Source organism: Diplotaxodon limnothrissa, linkage group LG5 (assembly GCF_057381915.1).
Source record: "Diplotaxodon limnothrissa isolate DT_005_m linkage group LG5, D_limnothrissa_male_GT1.1, whole genome shotgun sequence".
In the NCBI taxonomy this organism is placed as follows: domain Eukaryota; kingdom Metazoa; phylum Chordata; class Actinopteri; order Cichliformes; family Cichlidae; genus Diplotaxodon; species Diplotaxodon limnothrissa.
In genome coordinates, this window is record NC_140600.1 from 1,223,551 (window position 1) to 1,243,011 (window position 19,461).

At 44.8% G+C, this 19,461-nt stretch overlaps 1 protein-coding gene across 2 annotated transcripts in view; it reads left to right on the forward strand.

Annotated features, from left to right (window-relative positions):
- The first annotated feature begins 352 nt into the window (after positions 1-352).
- The window catches only part of sypl2a (synaptophysin-like 2a), a 42,198-nt gene continuing 23,089 nt past the window's right edge, over positions 353-19,461 (forward strand). For both annotated transcript variants that reach the window (XR_014906190.1, XM_085352938.1), the window contains exons 1-3: positions 353-492; positions 653-727; positions 11,936-12,051. Coding sequence is in view for 1 of the 2 variants with exons in the window: in XM_085352938.1 (XP_085209064.1) it covers positions 478-492; positions 653-727; positions 11,936-12,051 (206 nt within the window). In the remaining variant the exon portion in view is untranslated. The remainder of the gene's footprint in view (positions 493-652; positions 728-11,935; positions 12,052-19,461) is intronic.

Here is a 19,461-nt window from a genome sequence, read left to right on the forward strand (position 1 = left end):
GAGCCAGGAGGGAGGGGGTGAGTAACTTAAATGTGCTGCTAGCATGTTAGCAGAGCGATGCTACTGTGAACTGAGGAGCTGTTGTCTTGATGTGAGCTTCTACTCAGGGTTTGTTCTTCATGTTCAGAGCAGAAATGTTTTTGTTAAGAAACTGTCTGTTGTTTTTTTCCACACAATTTTAATTATAAGCTAGATATATTTCTACTAATGGAATTAGTTTGCTAACAGCAACAGGGATGCGTCAGTGAGTCAGTTGGACTCGTGAATCATGATTCACGAGTCAGTAAAGTGATTCTCGAGTACTGAACGATTCGTTCATGATTCGCGCATCACTAGTCCGTGCACAGTTGAGACTGCCCCCTGCTGTTAGCTCCTATGTCGTCGGCAGAAAACAGACGGAGCAACTTGAAGTTAGCTTTCCATGCAAACTGACAAAAGTAGTACCGGGACACTGACTGCTAGTTTTTACACACTTCGATGGACACTGTTCAGGTTTGTGAGTCTTTTAAAGTGCTTAAGTTGACGTGAGCTAGCGTTAGCATGCAGCTGCTTTAACCAGGGCAGCGTCAGTTAGCTGCAAGGTGACCAACACGTCTCGCCGTTTGCAGAGGTACTTTTCGTTTATACCTGGTTGCGTGTCTTTGGTGCACAGAAAGCGATGGCTGGGTTTTCTCTGGACCTTGGACCGCTGAAGGAGCCTTTGGGATTTATTCGTGTCCTCGAATGGGTAAGCACTGTCACAAACATGTCTTTGTACATTATTCATCCCAATCAGCGTGAAGTGTCGAATATTCGCTGCGATGTCTCCTAGGAGTCATTTGTCCATGTTCCTGGCACCAGTAATAAAACTGGTAAGTTTTATTTCTCAGTTTCCTCATGTTAACCTAGAACAGGGTGTCCGCTTTTATCACACCATAACACCTGATTATGTGTAGGACTGGGGAATCCCACTGTGGCACTCCCAGTGCGGCTGGTACCTGCTGTTGTTGAACCGTGGGGTGAATTTGATGTGGAGTGGCAGCTGCTTGGCTTGTGTTGGATCAAGCTGTAAATCTCACTTGTGTTTGAGCGCAACTGCCCTTTGACTCCGAATAGACTGATCATGAAGGAAAGAAACGCATTAGGATTGAGCCCTGTGTGCCTGCACATATGGTGGTGCTCTGTGTATTTTGAGCACCACCAAATCCACGCGCGGACTTGTTTAAATGACTCTAAGGTCGGATCTGCTGATTTTTCCTGTCAGTGGGTTCCATTGGAATGCACAGTAATGTTTGTTTCAACAACGTAAACAAAGAGCCAGCAGAATTATCCACTGTGCCAAAGTGTTGAGCCGCCCTGGTTTGTTGACAGACGGCAGCTGTCTCATAGCTGAGCATTTATAAATGGCTTTCTTTGTTACAGCTGTTTAACACTGACCTGTGAATCATATATATATAAACCCTTTGTTTCCTAACAGCTCGACACAAAAGCCCATAAATACAGTCTTGTATTTATTATTGACAATATTTTATTTGCTTGCCAGACATTCTAATCTGAAAGATGAAAATCAGCCTGGAAGAAGAGAAACAAAGCCTCGTACACCCATTCGCACATGTGCTGTCTAACATTTGAATAGTAAATTTGTGCATTGGAGGAAAACCTGAGGTTAAGTATCTCACCCAGCAAGCTTTGGCATTCAGAGCTGGCACTGGAGCCACCGGGAATCAAAGCATCAGCCTTGCAGTTAGTGGTTTACCTGCCCTTCCTCCTGAGCTACAGCTAGCAGAGATTTGGCTGTTTGTGCTGTGTTCAGAGCTGACGCTGTGTAGTTGGTTTGTAGTTGCATTTGTTTTACATATTTAAGGCAGACAGTCAACACCAGTGTGAACTCTTTGAAGTTAACACAGAGGACTTTTGTGCTATCTGTTATTAGGGCTGTGCGATATGACCAAAGTCTCATATCCTGATATCAGACATCCATCGTCCGGTAACGATATAAATCACAAACATGTTACATTTTCTGTAAAGTCTGTGAATCTCGGGCAGCTCGACCTGCGTGAAGTGTTTCCAGCTGTGCGTCGTGTAGCTGAGTCGAGTGTTTTAACGATGCATGAAACGACACATGTTTAGACACAAGTTGTAACGGCGCCGTTTTCTTTCAAAGTTTGAGTCTGAGCTTTATTTTTAGCACCTGGCGGCTCTTTGTTGCTTCTCATCCGTAAATAATCTGCATCTTTGACATGATTCAGTTTATTTTGAAAAGTCTCAACAGGATCTTGAGCTTTATTGTGAAAGGTTTATGTGGAAAACAAACAAGCGGACAGCGGAGCCACGTGATGGTGTTACCGTCGTTGTTGCTAACGACAACATGTAAAAACAGGCGCTTGTCGTCCGTAGTGTGGTTGTATTAAATCTAAGAGAAAGAGAGACCTTTAAGAAATGAATGTAGGCCCTACAGTGACATCAGAACATGAAAAAATATCGCCGTAAACAGTTTATTTTGCGACACCACGAAACAAACGATAGCGTGAAATGAAACGACGTTTTTATATCGTCGTCCGCTATATATCGTTACATCGAACAGCCCTACCTACAATTACACCTGATATGTAGAATCGGACAATAATTACATCATCTGTGGGTCATTGTCTTAAAGACACGATTTATTTGGCTTTTTCTTTTCAAACTCTTTAGAATCAGTTACAGAGTGATGCTGTCCATCCAAACCTGACCCTGCCGACCCCCCAGCATCACAGAGAGGTTATAAGCAGGGCTGCACATAAGTGGTCCGCAGGTGTGCATGCGCTGTTTTTAGTTCCTATATAAAAGGCAGTGTTTTTGTCCACTAGAGTGGGATTTTCACGGCACATTCTGCACCACATCTCTGTGCGTTCATCATTTGTTTGAAGCCAGCTCACCTCCTGCAACCACTTTTCTGAGAATACGCGCTTCTTTTGTGGTTCGGACTCCTCCTGGCATTTCTTTGGAGGTGGAGGAACATCACAGTAATTGCTTAAAGGAGCTTCTTCAACATCTCTAAGAGTTCTAAACAAATGTCTGTCCTCCTCCAGAAAATCTTATGTACGCAAACGTGCGTTGCAACTTCTTATCTGGTGCGCGTTTTTTATTTTGACAGCGCATGCGCACCTGCGGACCCTGTTTATAAAGAGCAGCACCATGAGACAGCATGGCATGTTGACAGAAAGCGTATGCACAGTAACTAAGAATGTCTTCAGTAGATAAAGTAAATATTAGGGCTGCTACGATTCACTGAATAGATCGACATAAATCTGTTAATCTAGCTGGATCTTATTGTTAACACTACTGGACATCTAAGATCCACGCCTTTGTTGGAAAGGTGGATGTATTCTGTGATAGGCGGAGTTCAGTCATTCAGGAGAGGTTCAGAGCAGGGCTGGGCGATATTCAATTCAATTTTATTTATATAGCGCCAAATCACAACAAAAGTCGCCTCAAGGCGCTTCATAGATACAGAGAAAAACCCAACAATCATATGACCCCCTATGAGCAGCACTTTGGCGACAGTGGGAAGGAAAAACTCCCTTTTAACAGGAAGAAACCTCCAGCAGAACTAGGCTGCTATGAGAATAGAAATCTAATATCACGATATTTCTTTGGCTGTATCACAGTACACGATATATATCGCGATACGTTCGAATGTCAGTGTCAGTGCTGTGAAGAGCCTGAAGACCAGACTGAAACCTCTCAAGAACATCGTGTCCATTTACAAAAGATTGCAGCTGAACAAACACAATCTTTTCCCAAATCTTTGAGAGGAAGGGAAGCTCTGAGATAGGCCTGGACTCTGAGGGGACCGAGGAATCGAGAATATATATCTTAAAATGACGTCTTCATGCCATTACATCGTTCCTCCATCTGATCAAGGCACACAGGCTCAAACTGATCAAAAACGGCTGGTGAATATTTTAGAAAGGTCGTGTGAGGGCAGCTGTTTTATCTTATTGATAACAAACTGAACTGGGAAATATTCAGAGCAGAGTCAGTCATTGAAAAAAGACCCAGAGGATTGTTGGAGCTCAACAACATCAGAAAAACATGGACTCTTCTGCTGTTACAGACGGTCGCTCAGGATGGGAAACGACGTCGTCTTTCCGCTTGCAGCCGTCCTGCTCTCTCGTCTGGCTGAACGAGTGGTGTCATTTATCCACGGGTCCGGTTGTGGTTTCACACTCATAGTTTGTAAAGCAGCAACCTCATCAAGGACAGTTTTGCATTTATTATAAAAATGAGATGTACCAAAGCCGAGGGGAGATCTTACAACGTTTTTAAAAGCAATAGAAAATTGTTGTTGCAGATGGGTTAAACACACTACAACGATGTGTTGGAATAAGAGGTGTGAGATAAAAATATATCAAATGCAACATATTTTCAGCACGGTGGCACAGTGGTTAGCACTGTTGCCGCACAGCAAGAAGGTCCTGAGTTCGGTCGGGGTCTTTCTGTGTGGAGTTTGCATGTTCTCCCCGTGTTTGCGTGGGTTCTCTCCGGGTACTCCGGCTTCCTCCCACCGTCCAAAGACATGCAGCTTGTGGGGATAGGTTAATTGGAAAATCCAAATTGTCACTAGGTGTGAATGTGCGAGTGAATGTGAGTGCGAATGGTTGTCTGTCTCTGTGTGTTGGCCCTGCGACAGACTGGCGACCTGTCCAGGGTGTACCCCGCCTCTCGCCCTATGACAGCTGGGATAGGCTCCAGCGCCCGCCGCGACCCTGAAAAGGATCAGCGGAAGCGAATGGATGGATGGATGGCAACATATTTTCATGTTTAGGACCGGTAACTGTAGAGACAGCACAATATGTATGAGCCTGTTTAGGCCCCGACACAGACAGTCTTATCAGACTGATCTCTGGCCAGCAGACTGGAGGGGCAACACGCATCAATATTAAAATCTCCAACAATTCAGGTTTATCAAAGTACGAGACCAGCTAAAAAGTGTGAAAAGTCTTGAACAAAGTCCTTGGGATATTACGGAGGTCTGTACACAGCTGCACCGAGTGTGGGGCGGGGATGCTTGCAGGGCAGCTTCTTCCTAAAACAGCCGCCACTCCACCACCACGCGCAGTCTTCCTCAGCATGTTAAGATATTCACAGTCCGAAGGTAAAAGCTGAATAAAACAGCTGGACTCACCGGCTCTCTGCCAGGTTCCCCTCACCAGCATCAGATCCAGGTCCCCGTTAGTGAAGAAGATTAGTGTTCGCGAGCGAGCATTAACAAGACTTCAGTGGCACCGAAGTGGCTGTCCGACCTGTCGGCCGTACTCCACCCGAGCTAAGACGGGTATTTGACGTGTTCTGTGGTGTGGGAGACGTTCACATGCAGCGTTTGAGACGCTCTTCATTTGTCGTGGAAGAACTTGGCGGTGTTGCCGCATCCTCCTTGATAAATGTAAATCACTGTTCCTCTGTCCTTGGAGTCTTTCTGACAGCAAACAACAAGAGTGCTGACGCTGTTTGGTCCCCTGGATGAGGAGGTGGTGTGTGTTCATGTTTATGAGCATGTGTGTCTGTGCGGCTGGAGCTTTGCCCTGTGCTTCCATGCAGGCTTTCACTGCTGAAAACCAGGCCTTTCATTAATAGATAGACCCAGCCTCAGGCCTGTGGCTCAGACCCTTACTGACCATCTATATTTGTGTTGGCTTGTGAACAAAGCTTTTTATAAAATATCTCAAACATGCTTTCAGTCTGAAAAGTGTTACAGAAGCCTTGAAATGAACGTGTTCTCGTACATCCCACGGCCACTTTCAGTCTTTGCTTCCATGTACCATGGGACGGCTGCTGTCAGCCTTAGCCGTGTCCTTTCCATGTGGAGGAGCAGCAGCTCTATCTCAGTCCCCCCAAATGACTCAACTCCTCACCCTACTGCTAACGCAGAGTCCACTCCGCCTTTCAGAGACGGGCCACTTGTATCCGCAATGTCCTTCTAATAGTGTTAACAAAAGATGAACCTAGATGAACACATCGATGGCGTTTCTCAACAACGGTGAAGAATGGCTGCATAACGTTTAGGACGCCAAAATGTACCAGCATGGGGCATCAAATAACCCTGTACCAATGAGATTACACAACTAATAAGCCCGCCCCTCAGCGTGTTCACCACACTGTTAGCAACAGCCGGCTCATCACTACAGGCTCTGGGTCCTTTATAGTGGAGCCAGTGAGTCCACTGTTAGTTGCGAGGCCGTCACAGATGATTCTCCTTCACCGAGGACATTTCAAAGCCGTGGGTTCGGTGGTCTGGTGGGAAACAGTTGAGCGCCGAGTTTTTGGGCTGCAGGGGTTTGGCCGAGGGTCAGTCCGGTTAGCGATGCGTCAGTTAGCCTGTAAAGATAATGGCAGGGCCCACTGACCTCGTTCTCTGCTTTAGATTACATTCAACTGGGTGATATGACCCAAAATTCATTCATTCATTCATTCATTCATTCATTCATCTTTAGCTGGATGGCGATATACTCATGTTTTTTAAAGCCATAAAGTAAGAACAGAGTTCTTAGTCACACTGTGTCCCAGATGTCACACTTTTATTAACATACAGCGCAGATGTACAAGAAAACATTACTCAGAATGATCAGCATTTATTAAATAATCATGCTCCATAAATGAAACAGTGCTGTTTTTGTGCATAACAAAAAGCTGTGCAGTCAAAATGTAAACTACCAGAGGCTGAGCAGAATAACAAGCAGCTGCTCTGTTCCCAGGGTCTACTGCGTGATCCTCTCTGTAACCACCGCTGAACAGGAGCCGTTTATGGCCCTTATGCACTCAGTACGGTAACATTACGCTGAAGCAGAGTACGTATCGCTCCGCGAGGCTCCTCAGCGTAATGCTCCAACAATGCATCAAGCGCTGCGGCTCCATAGCTCAGCAAAGCTAATGTCTAAACCTGAAAGGTTTCTGAGCGCAGTGTGCCGCATAAAATCGGTTCGCGGTCAGTGAGCACAACCAGGATTCATACATAAGGCGCGCTGTCGATTTTTGAGAAAATGAAAGGATTTTAGGCGTTAGCGCGGTTAGCTCGTTAACACGTTGACGCCGTGCAGCCCCACGCACGGGGCGATCCGCGGTAACTCCTTAACAGAGATTTGCCCCGTTAATGCAGTTACGGCGTTAACGTCACGCTGCAGCACTAAATGTCCAACTGTTTTCTTTTTACCGAGCAGCTCCTCTGAGGCAGCTGCCGTGTCCGTCCTGCCTGCAGGAGAAGCGAGGGGGGAGGTTCTGTTCAGTGAAGGAGAGGCGGAGTAACGCAGTGCAGAGACAAAAGAGAGGCAAACTTGCAGCTCCACAACTATAATTATAACGTAACATAGACTATATCGATATAAAGGATATTGTCACATCTCATATAAAAATATATTGATATATTTAAAAAGTCAATATATCGCCCAGCCCTACTTTCAACTAGTCACTTTTTGGCAGTGAGAAAGTAGAGCGATGAAAAGCATAAAGAGCCTGTTGGAGGACATGAATTAGTCTTAGGCTGCGTTCACACTGCAGGCGAAAGCGCATCAAATCCCAATTTTTCAAATCCGAAAATGTTTTTGACCCTATGCGACCCATCTTATCCCATCATGGTGTGACAGTGTGAACGGCACAAATCCGATCTGGGTCACTTTCGTATGTGGTCCTGAATCCGATACATATCTGATGTTTTAGAAAGCGACTGCTGTGTGAACGGTCAAGTCGCATTAAATCCGTCTTTTACGTCACTGACACAAGACAGACGCCAATTATCAGCTCCGGAGAAGCGCCCGATAAGACATCGCGAACGCATCCTGGCCATCCGGTGAGACTGCTGGGAAGACAACGTTGGAGAAACGTGAACATTTTATTTGTCCTGTATAATCTGCAGATTCTGACAGAAATCTGCAGCTATCCTTTGAAGCAGCGCTCCTCTAAAACAGCAATAAGGATCATTATTAGGTTATTCACATTATTATGTAAATAACAAAATAACTTAAAGCAAAAATTGGGAAACGTGAAGTCCGAAGTCTTTATATTAAGGCCATCAGTCAAACATACTGCTGCTCTGGGTCTAAGCAGAGCGCGTTGTGTGTGACGTCTGCTTTTGCGCATGCGGGCGCTCTGAGCGTTCACACTAGAGCGCGTTTGCTGTCGCATTTTATTTGTAGTGTGAACAAGCAGACAAAAACATCGGATTTGATCAAAAAATCGGAATTGAGCATTAAGACCTGCAGAGTGAACGTAGTCTAACATCCACTAGCTTAGCTTGTTCTGATAGTCCAAAGGTTTGTTTACGACCTGCTGAAATTGTCATTCAGAAGAAGTTGACGGCCACAGGAGTCAATTTGGACAGGTGACAGGGATGGAGGGGTGCAGGGGTGAAACAGAACTGTGCCTTCACGCCACGCTGTCCGACTTAGCTTTGAGGGTTTTCATTTGTTTTTGCTTCTGTTTGTTTGAGCCTTGTTCTACACTCAAGTCAAGACAGCAGCTGGGACCAAACTGGGAAGTGGTGGCTGTAGCTCAGGTGGTAGAGCAGGTCACATGGTGCTGTAACAGTAATGTACACTGTTCTCTAATTTAGCTGAATATCTGAGTGTTTTAGTTTGTGGTGGTTAGTGGAGTAAGAATGAGTCCTGGAACATCTCTGCTTCCTACACAGCGGGCTGAGTGCTGTTTCATGGCATTGTGGGCCTTGGAGCTGCATTCCTCTGCATGGAAGATGTTACAGTGACACCACTGAATGTCAGACTGCTGTCTATGCCACACCTTGTAAACATGAACGTGAGTTTGTCAGAGAGCCAGTGTTCGGGCTGTTTTTGCTAGCGTGACCTGCGGGGTCTGATTTTAGGTGACCTTTGACATCTATCTCCTCGATATACTACATACGAATGTAGGATTTTGTTTAAAGCGAAGTGTGGACAGGGGTCTGCCCCCGAGGCTTTATTTGGGGTGGGTCAAGCAAGGCTGAGATGAGCTGAGAAATGTAGTGGAGAACCTGATACACCTGAAAGATGAAACTCATTCCTGAAAATCCTCAGCCAGCCTAATGGCTGCGAAGTTCCTGCGTCTGTGGTTGGGGAGTTTAACTCGGTGTCTATACTGCAGCACAGAGAGCCGTTCGTTTCAAGGCTCTGCTCCTGTGTTGCAGCTCTTCTTTGCAGCTGTTGTGCTGAAGTGGATCTCAGTGATTTGGCAGATAAAGAAAATCGTGTCATTGCAGGAAGGATGTACTGGAAGGAGGACGAGTGTTTATATCATAAGGTGTTACAGTTTAATAGGTGATGTAGCACGAGTAAGAGTCAGTGAGCCTGCCTGTGGGATCACTATTATTTCAGTGCAAAGCTGCTTTTGAACATATCTTGATGTAGGGTATGAACTAGAGCAGGGCGATATGGCCAAAAATATTGATCACGATATATATTTGAACATTTGCGATAACAATATAACTGACGATATAATTGGTGCGAGACAAAATACAACTCCACAACATTACTAGCGCAAAAAGACAACCTTCCATTTATTTTCACTTAAACAAGAAGCTGGTTTTTATGTACATTAAAGCTTTATAAAAATGTAACAGTGCAAATGCAAATTCCTTGCTGAAAGTTTAACCAAAAGGCATTTCCAGTAGAAATGGGCTGACATATCCTGAGCATAACCATGTATAATATCCACTGAAGTTAAAAAGAGGTGCTTTGCAACATTAAACTGCAGTGTGCAGTACGTAGTTTTCGGACCATAAGGTGCACGGGATTATAAGGCACATTAAGCGAAACAAAGCAGTCAGATAAATCAAACTTTATTAAACTCATTCTTCTTGCTTCCTCCACTTCTGTACCATTGATTCATTGATGTTGAATTCTCTGCAGCTGCTCTATTCCCATGTTGTTGCAGTATATTAATGACTAACCTCGTATTGTGGATGGATTATCTCAGTTGTTCTCCTGACTGAAGTTTGGTCCGTTTACAGCATCCTGCCATGCGATTGCATTTGTCTCTAACTATCAGGAACCTTCACGTTAACTTTTATAAGTGGAAAAGTGTTAGTGTTCGTCCTCCAGCTTCACTGTTTATGTTATGCTAACATAGCTGTGTTGCTAGCGGTCACGTAGCACATCATTATATACCAGCTAGCCCAACTTCAGTAACCCTACAAACGTCACTGCTGTTTAGTTTCCTGTCTTCATTTATGTTGGAAGTGATAGCAGAGCTGTACGTTTGAATTTTTTCAGAAATCTCTCAGTCAGAACATGCAATATCATGCTTAGGTAACTAGCGAAACTAGCGAGCTAACTTCCGCTAGCTTCCTGCTAACTTCTAACTCCTTAAATGTAATAACTTTTGTTTTCATGGATGCCTGGAAGTTAAACTTCATAGTTACACCTGGTAAAGCAGCAATGCTGATCGTTTTATTACAGATGGAAGAATTTAAACAGTTTTTAACTCTCAGTGATGCTGCAGTGTTGTTTGACTTTGGGACCTGAAGCAGACAGAGTCTGGGACCCAGATTACTCCCAGATTGACGAGCACCTTAGTCCGACAAACACGGTAATAACGACGGCCGCTTGTATGTTCTACAAAAAATGTGCTTTGTTGTGTATCTGACGGACGAAAGCTAAACCAGTTCCACACCACTGCAGCATTTTTACAAACCAGTTCTGGTTCATCTGTTTCACTAAACGATCCGCTTTCGCCCTTCTCATTCTCCGTCACCGCCATGCTTTTTCCTCTATGTGCGCGTTTTACCCATATTCTATCGCCATATTTCATTTTCTTATCGTTGCCTGACGTTATACTGGTATTACCGTGAATGGTGTGATATGGCCCAGCCCTAGTATGAAACTAAACATGTAGTGCTTCATGTAGAAATTTGAACAATGTTGATAAAGTTTAGCTTGTAGGGTTCATGAACAAAAAGGCCCAGATCTCTGTAACATAGTGAAAAGTAACATTAGAAATAGTAGGAAGAATGATGTATTTTAGTAATATCTTGTGTTTTCTGTTACATTCTGCCAACTAGTCAGGTTAGAATTAAAACAAGTCAAAGTGTCCGGTATTCTTGATGCCACGATGTGACAGAGCACTCACTGCTGCTGCAGTGTGTGTCGGGTCATACGCTGCTCCTGGGTTTTATTGCAGAAATGCATCTTTTGTTTGTGTGGAGCTCATTACAAACTGTCAGAGAACAGGATGTATTTACATACAGACTAACAGGAGGTTAGTGCAGTGAGCCTTAAACATCCATGGTGGTGATATTGATCCATGTCAGAGGGCCCGGTGGCGCCTGTGTCCGGCAGCCTCGCCTCTGTCAGTGCGCCCCAGGGCAGCTGTGGCTACAATGTAGCTTGCCATCGCCAGTGTGTGAATGTGTGTGTGAATGGGTGAATGACTGAATGTAGTGTAAAGCGCTTTGGGGTCCTATGGACTAGAAAAGCGCTATACAAATGCAGGCCATTTACCATTTACCATGTAATGCTGTTTGACAGTAACACAGTTTAATGGTGATGTTTTCATAGTGCAGTACTGCTACTTTCTCCTAAATATTCCTCCAGCACTCTCATTAACAGGAAATTGTTACTATAGAAATATTGTTTAGCAAATATATTATACAATAAAAGTAATAATATTGTAGCATACTTCAGCCAGGAAGGAGTAGGAGGAGATGCAGAAGGCTGTGAGAAAATGATGAGATGGTTTCAGTGGGTCGTGTTAAACTGGGAGGAAGATGTGCATCCATCCCTGTGTCCTCAGGGACCACAGCTGGTCCTTAACAACACATGTAGTGCTATGAAAATACGTTTTATGAATAAATGTTGACTTTGCTTGATGTCTCCTCCCATGCATCCTTATTGAACCAGATTGAAGTTCCTGTTTTTCAGATGAATGCCTCCCCCTGTGTGTGCCTGCTTCGCCTGACACATCTTTATGCCTGTTTTCCTGCCTTCAACAGGTCTTTTCAATCTTTGCCTTTGCCACCATCGGAGGTTACACTGGGACAACCCACCTCACAGTCAGCTGTCCCGACGGAGACCAACCTGTAGAGGCGTTTTTTGCCTACCCGTTCAGGTACTGAAGAGCACTGGCACTCTCCCAGTCTAGTTTCTGATGCAGTGTCCTGATAGGTCCAGTCCACACCTTTACCTCATTAGTGTAATGAATGGTACGATATGATCCACAAGCATAAACTCTGCTTTACAGATGTGTTTGAGGACTTACACAGAGGGACCACAGGTACAGCTGTTTTACTAATGTGTCCGTCCAAAGCTGAATAAATGGTCATTACAGTTCAGCTTGATGAATTGGATCATTTTCTAACCTTTGTGTCCACACTAATGTCCAAAACTACTCCAACCACCCTGCTGCTCACTTACAAAACCTTAAACACGTGTCCTGATACGCCAGATCACATTGGGGTTCGTGGTACCAGCTTCACAAAGACCCATAAATGTCCACCAACTGTAAAACAGTTTCCTCTCTATTCCTGCTCATTTGTGTTTTAAATAAAACAAACAATATAACCTGCTGGAACAAGTCAGTCAGTGCACAGCTGCAGATGGTTGTACATCACTGCAGGTCATCCTCTGGAGTCAGTACATGCTAATCTCTGCATAGTTTGAATATAGATCTAATCCAGGTGATGTGGAATAACACTGTGATGTTAGCCATTCTCTGGTAGTAGCAGGCTAACATGTGGACTTCTTTAAGTTTCTTCAGGACGGGTCAGCTCTCATCTGAGAAGCTTCTTCAGTTCTAAGAGCGACTGGTGGAGAGGCCCACATTTAAGCCCTGGGACTTTCTACCAATGACCTTAATGACCTTAACCTCCTAGGACCTGGCGTCCACATGTGGACATCATATTTTGGGTTGTCTAGACCAAAATACAGAGTTTTGCTCTACAAAGGCCTGATATCCACGTACGAGACGTTATACTGCCACTGTTCTATTAAAATGAACGTCCTCACATGTGCATTTCATTTTTCTCAGAAACAAAAATCAGGTAATCCTGTGCTCTTACCTTCATCAGGTCCCAATCAGCACAAAGAGAAATGCTGTGGAAGAGTTTGGGTCTTAGGAGGTTATTGACTGATCCTGAAAACTTCACAATGTTGATCAGTTTTTGTAGCAGCAGTTTATTTAAACCATATATGAAGTTCCATACTCTACTGTGTAATGCTTTTAATTGTTAAATGTATGTTTTATAACAGAGGGGAGACGTGCATGTAATGTGGTCTGTGCATATCAGGGGGATTGGTGCACATGCATGGAGGTTCTGTAAGTGACAGGGATGCTCTGTGTAGGTTTACATGCTTGTATGCACAGAAAGGTGTTTCAAAGAGGAAAAATGTTGGATTCATAAATCGTGTTTATATCTTTGTTTATGTTTGTAGGTCATCGTACGCATTCGTAACCCTTTTGAGGCATCACTTCTCTCAATAACACAGTCACATAATAATAAAGTGCATGTTGCAGTTAGGATGTAGAAGCCAGAAGAGTGTGTGCTACTTTTATTCTAGTAGTTCTGTTGGACACAGACATGCACATGTAACATTAGGACTGTGATTCTATACCAGTGTGATCAGAATGAAATGGGAACAAATGGAAATGCTGTTGTGACACAAGAACAGATGTTAGAGTCGTCATGGTGCAAATAATTGTTTGATCACCTGCTGAATTTGTAATCAGGCACATGGTTGACTCCCTGGGTTATTACCTCCTGGGCTGCTCTGTCATCTCTGCTTCATGCAGCAGCTCTGTGAAGGATGCAACACTTGGTCCACCCATCTGTATCTGGCCTTGCAGCCTGTACCCCAGGCACTCAGTGGGCACTCAGTGGGCACTCAGTGGGCGCTGAGCCTGCTGCTGTCCTTCAGTGCCCAGCTGGTGGTGCTCAGCTTACCCAGCTAGATGTCCACCAGGCGGGAGTGGACGGCTTAGGCCTTGCACCGGTGGACAATTGCTAGCGTTTCCATGGCAATATTGTTTGTGACTCTATTTGTCACGGGGCTTTCTGCACATACCACTGGTGGGTCCACTGCCACAGATCACTGCTGTGACCCTGTCAGCCAGGGGAGGAGCCACACAGGTGTATCACATCAACCTCCTTAAAGGATGGAGAGAGGCTCCCCTCCCTCCATTGACCGTCTCACACAGCTGTGTTCTCCCCTCTGCGTGGCTGCACCTCATAGAGCCTTTTGTTACGCACCTTGTGACGGTGCGTTCATGACCCTGAACACAAAAGAAAGATGGTGCAGAAAGAAATGGCTGAAATACTGAAGATGGAAGTAATAGACGAGTCGCACATCATCTTCCTTCACTACATAGTCCTTGTAGTGAAGGAAGTGTTGACTACTGCAGGGTACATGAAGGATCAGTGTCCTATGCCCCAGGTTGGGCACTGCACTGTTTTTCTGCTGGCAGATTGCCGTGTCTCCAGAAGGGAAAAGCGTCCTTCTCCACTCCGTACAGCTTGGTTCGTCACGTGTGTTCGACTTTTTCAGAGCCCCAGCCACTGCAGTGCCACGTGGCCACGCAGGAGCACCTGCAGATGGATAAAACGGCAGCCATCATATCCTGCCAGCATCCCAAGGTGCCGCGGTTCTTTCGGGCTAGCTGGTTACTACCACCAGTTTGTGCTGAACTTTGCAGACCTGACCAAAAGGGTGGCCCAGATCTGGTCTAGTGGACGGAGCAGTGCCACAGGCAAAGAAGGCCCTCTGTGGGGAAGCCCTGCTTCCCTCCCATTCATTCTGCAGACGGACACCTTGAACAGAGCCTGGGGGCCATTTTGTCCCAGCAGGTAGGGTGGACCACTCTGTCATTTACATCAGCCTGTCAGAGTGGGTGCAGCACCGTTGAGTTGGAGATGACTCCGCCTCTGTTACCTCCCAGGCTGCCCATTCAGCAGGGAATGAAACCATTATTTTCCTGTGTTTTTAACTCTGTGGGGGATTTTCAGATGATCATAACCAGGGATGTGAACCATGAGGCCTGCAGGTCAGAGTCAGGCCAACAAAGACTTCAGTGAGGCACTGGGGGCTGCTTCGGGAAAGGGCACATACGTTTTCAACTTGTAACTGTATTTTTATAGGTTTATAGTAGGGCAGGGCGATGTGGCCTAAAGTCCATACCATGGGCTAATTTGAAGCATGTGCCGTAACGATATCTATCACCATATGTTCTTGTCTTCTGTACAGCGCTCCCTCGCTATAACGTGGTTCACCTTTCGCTGTTTCGCCTTTTTTTCCTGCATGCTGTTTTTTGGGGTTTTTTTTACAGCTTATTGTGTTCTGCGTCCTGATTGGCTGTAGACCATTGTCAATCAATCGTGTGCCGTGTCTCCTGTACAGGACAGGATGCGGTCAGCTTGTCAAACGTAAATCTTCGATCCTAGCAGTGTGACTCTGAAGTGCTGCACTGTATGTTTGTACGTTTTCTCCTCAACAAACAACAATGTTGACGAATCGTTTCGCACCGTCGAAGGCTCCAGCAGGTGCCGTTGGTTTCATTCTTTAACACTGGACTTCTACGAAGGTTTGAACTGTGATAGTTTAAACAAGAGAGAAGAGTGTGAAAATGTTCCTGCCTGTCTGAGAAAAGAGTATAACGTGTGCAGTGACGGGTTTTACAGCCTTTAAACATCTATAATAATTGTAAAAAATAAAGTTGGCTACTTCGTGGATTTCACCTATCGCGGGTTCTTTTTAGAACGTAACTCCTGCAATAAACGAGGAACCGCTGTATTTCATATTTTCCGCACTTAAAATCCTTTAATCTTCTCAAAAATTGTCAGTGCGCCTTATGTATGAATCCTGGTTGTGCTCACTGACCTCGAACCGATTTCATGTGCTACACGGCGCTCAGAAAGTGCAACTTTGCTAAGCTACGAAGCCGCACAGCCTGATGGATTGCTGGAGCATTACGGCTACCGTAGTCAGGAGCCTCGCAGAGTGATCTGGGTCCTAAACTCCGCCTCTTCAGGTCCCAAAGCCAAACGAATGCTGAGAGTTAAAACTGTCTAAATTCGGGGGGTCCACTAGGGGGCGCGTTATGGAGTAGACGTGCAAACCACTAGGTCCCATTTATCTGTTAAATTACTTTATGGTTCACCTATTGTGGCCCAATTCAGAGATTTCTTAAGCTCTATTAAGAAAGTCAGCATTGTTTTAGCTGGTGTTCTTTCCGTCTTTTTGCCTTATCTCGAAGTGAAATGCCTCCTAAGCAGTCTGCTAAAGGAGTGCAGGCTAGCTGCTCAGAGACCGCTAGCAAAACTACCGTTGACCCAGCGACACTGCTAGCTTTCCGCGACATTGTCAAAGAAGTGATTCAAGAGGAAAATGACAACCTACGGGACGAAATTAAACGAGCCATTTCGCCCATCCAAACCACTCTTGACGAATGTACTGAGAAGTTGGGCGAACACGAGGAAGGCTTGAATAATCTGGACAAGCGGCTAGAAGTTATGGAGACATGTTTCGCAGATCTGAGTAACCAATACAAGAAGTTGCTGCTGAAAACGGACGACTTGGAGAATTGGGGAAGACGATGCAACTTGCGTATATTAGGAGTGCTGGAGGGAGCCGAACAAGGGAATCCCACTAAATTTGTTGCTGATCTGTTGCACGTTGTACTGGGTGGTCCTGGCGGTTTGGAGCAGGCTCCGATCCTGGACAGAGCTCACCGGGCGGCGGTTGCACTGCCCACGGAGGGAGGGCGACCGCGGCCGTTCATTGTTCGCATTCATTACTACCAGGAGAAGAAGCGGATACAGCGCTTAGCCAGACAGAAAGGCCGGCTGGAGTTTCAAGGGAAGCAGATCTTCATCTTTCCTGACTACAGCGCCGACCTGGCCAGACGCCGGGCTGCTTTCAGCGAGGTGAAGGGACTACTACGGAAAAAAGACGGAGTTCGCTACGGTCTTCTTTATCCTGCCCGGCTTTGGATCTCGTTTAATGGAGAAACACAGGTATTCGACTCTCCTAAAGCAGTGAAAGATTTCATTGACTCCAAGTTTGAGTCATCTCCCGAATGACATTTCATAAGAACCACCGGGACTTTCATACCATCGTGACTATATTTTTGTCAATCAATAAACGGACGATCTTTGGTTTAGCTTAGTTTCATGTTCAATGTTCATTTAGAAATCTCAGATGTTGGTGAGTTTGCCCTTGTTTCCTGGGAGGTTAACTATATTCCAGTACTTGTCACTTAAAAGGGACTCCGGGGTCAGCTTTGATGAGAAGTGAAACAGGTCCGTTTTTCGGCTACGGGTAAATTTGACGTGGGAGTTTTTCTCTTTCCTTCTCTTAATTATTTTACTCTATTGTGTTGGACTTTGTGACTTTCTAATTTGAATATGTTTTGGACTACATGTGTGATTCATAGTTCAGATGCTTCTGCTCATGTGGGGCTGTGGTTATGAATAAGGTGATTGGGACTCTTAATAGAAGCAGGGGAGCTGTGGGAAATTGGTGTGCGTCGTTTGGGGACAACACTGAACACGGGGAGGTGGGTGGGAGGGACTTATCTACTTTTTCTCTTTTTTGTTGTATATTATTTGCTCAGATTATTGTTAACAGCAACATTTCAGTGTACACCCATGATAGGATTGGTATTTGCGTTTGGAACCGCCTTTTTCATCATGTACTTATATGGTGATGACTTCTGTTGATGATACTTCAACTGCTGTGAGTAATGGCTGCCATGTTAACTTTATTAGTTGGAATGTGAAGGGATTGAACCACCCAGTGAAACGAAATAAGGTACTCTCTCATCTTCTTTATCTTAAAGTACATGTAGCGTTTCTTCAAGAAACACACCTTAAGCATACAGATCATGCCAGATTAAGACGAAATTGGGTTGGACAAATTTTTCATTCCAAATTCAATGGTAAAGCCAAAGGTGCAGCAATTTTGATTAATAAGAATACTCCGTTTATAGTCTCTCACACAATAGCTGACCCAAATGGTCGCTATGTAGTTGTGACAGGGTCCCTGTTTAATACTTCACTTATTTTAGCAAACGTATATGCTCCGAATTGGAATGACTCAACTTTTTTCAATGACTTTCTTAATTCCCTTCCACAGATCAATACACACCAATTGATCCTTGGAGGGGACATGAATACTGTTATGGATCCAGTACTAGATCGCTCCTCAGATAAAAGACTTCCACTCCCTAAATCCTCATTAGTGTTACAGTCATATTTACAAACCTATGGGGCTGTTGATGCGTGGCGATTCCTCTACCCCTCCACTAAACAATATTCCTTTTTTTCTGCAGTGCATCAAACGTATTCTCGTATAGACTACTTTTTTGTTGACAAAAAATTGCTTCCCAATATCAAGACTTGTAAATACAATAGCATAGTAATATCTGATCACAGTCCACTTGTTTTGGAACTCGGCTTCCTGGATGAACCCTTTGTGTACTCCTGGAGACTCAATCCTCTTTCTTTGTCAGATAAGGAGTTTGTGGAATATCTTTCCAAACAAATTGATATCTTTATAAGAACCAATATTACGCCTGGTATGGCCTATAGTACGGTTTGGGAAAGCTTAAAAGCATTCTTACGGGGCCATATTATATCATACTGTTCATATACAGTGGGGCAAAAAAGTATTTAGTCAGCCACCGATTGTGCAAGTTTCCCCACCTAAAATGATGACAGAGGTCAGTAATTTGCACCAGAGGTACACTTCAACTGTGAGAGACAGAATGTGAAAAAAAAAATCCATGAATCCACATGGTAGGATTTGTAAAGAATTTATTCGTAAATCAGGGTGGAAAATAAGTATTTGGTCAATAACAAAAATACAACTCAATACTTTGTAACATAACCTTTGTTGGCAATAACAGAGGTCAAACGTTTACTATAGGTCTTTACCAGGTTTGCACACACAGTAGCTGGTATTTTGGCCCATTCCTCCATGCAGATCTTCTCGAGAGCAGTGATGTTTTGGGGCTGTCGCCGAGCAACACGGACTTTCAACTCCCGCCACAGATTTTCTATGGGGTTGAGGTCTGGAGACTGGCTAGGCCACTCCAGGACTTTCAAATGCTTCTTACGGAGCCACTCCTTTGTTGCCCGGGCGGTGTGTTTTGGATCATTGTCATGTTGGAAGACCCAGCCTCGTTTCATCTTCAAAGTTCTCACTGATGGAAGGAGGTTTTGGCTCAAAATCTCACGATACATGGCCCCATTCATTCTGTCCTTAACACGGATCAGTCGTCCTGTCCCCTTGGCAGAAAAACAGCCCCATAGCATGATGTTTCCACCCCCATGCTTCACAGTAGGTATGGTGTTCTTGGGATGCAACTCAGTATTCTTCTTCCTCCAAACACGACGAGTTGAGTTTATACCAAAAAGTTCTACTTTGGTTTCATCTGACCACATGATATTCTCCCAATCCTCTGCTGTATCATCCATGTGCTCTCTGGCAAACTTCAGACGGGCCTGGACATGCACTGGCTTCAGCA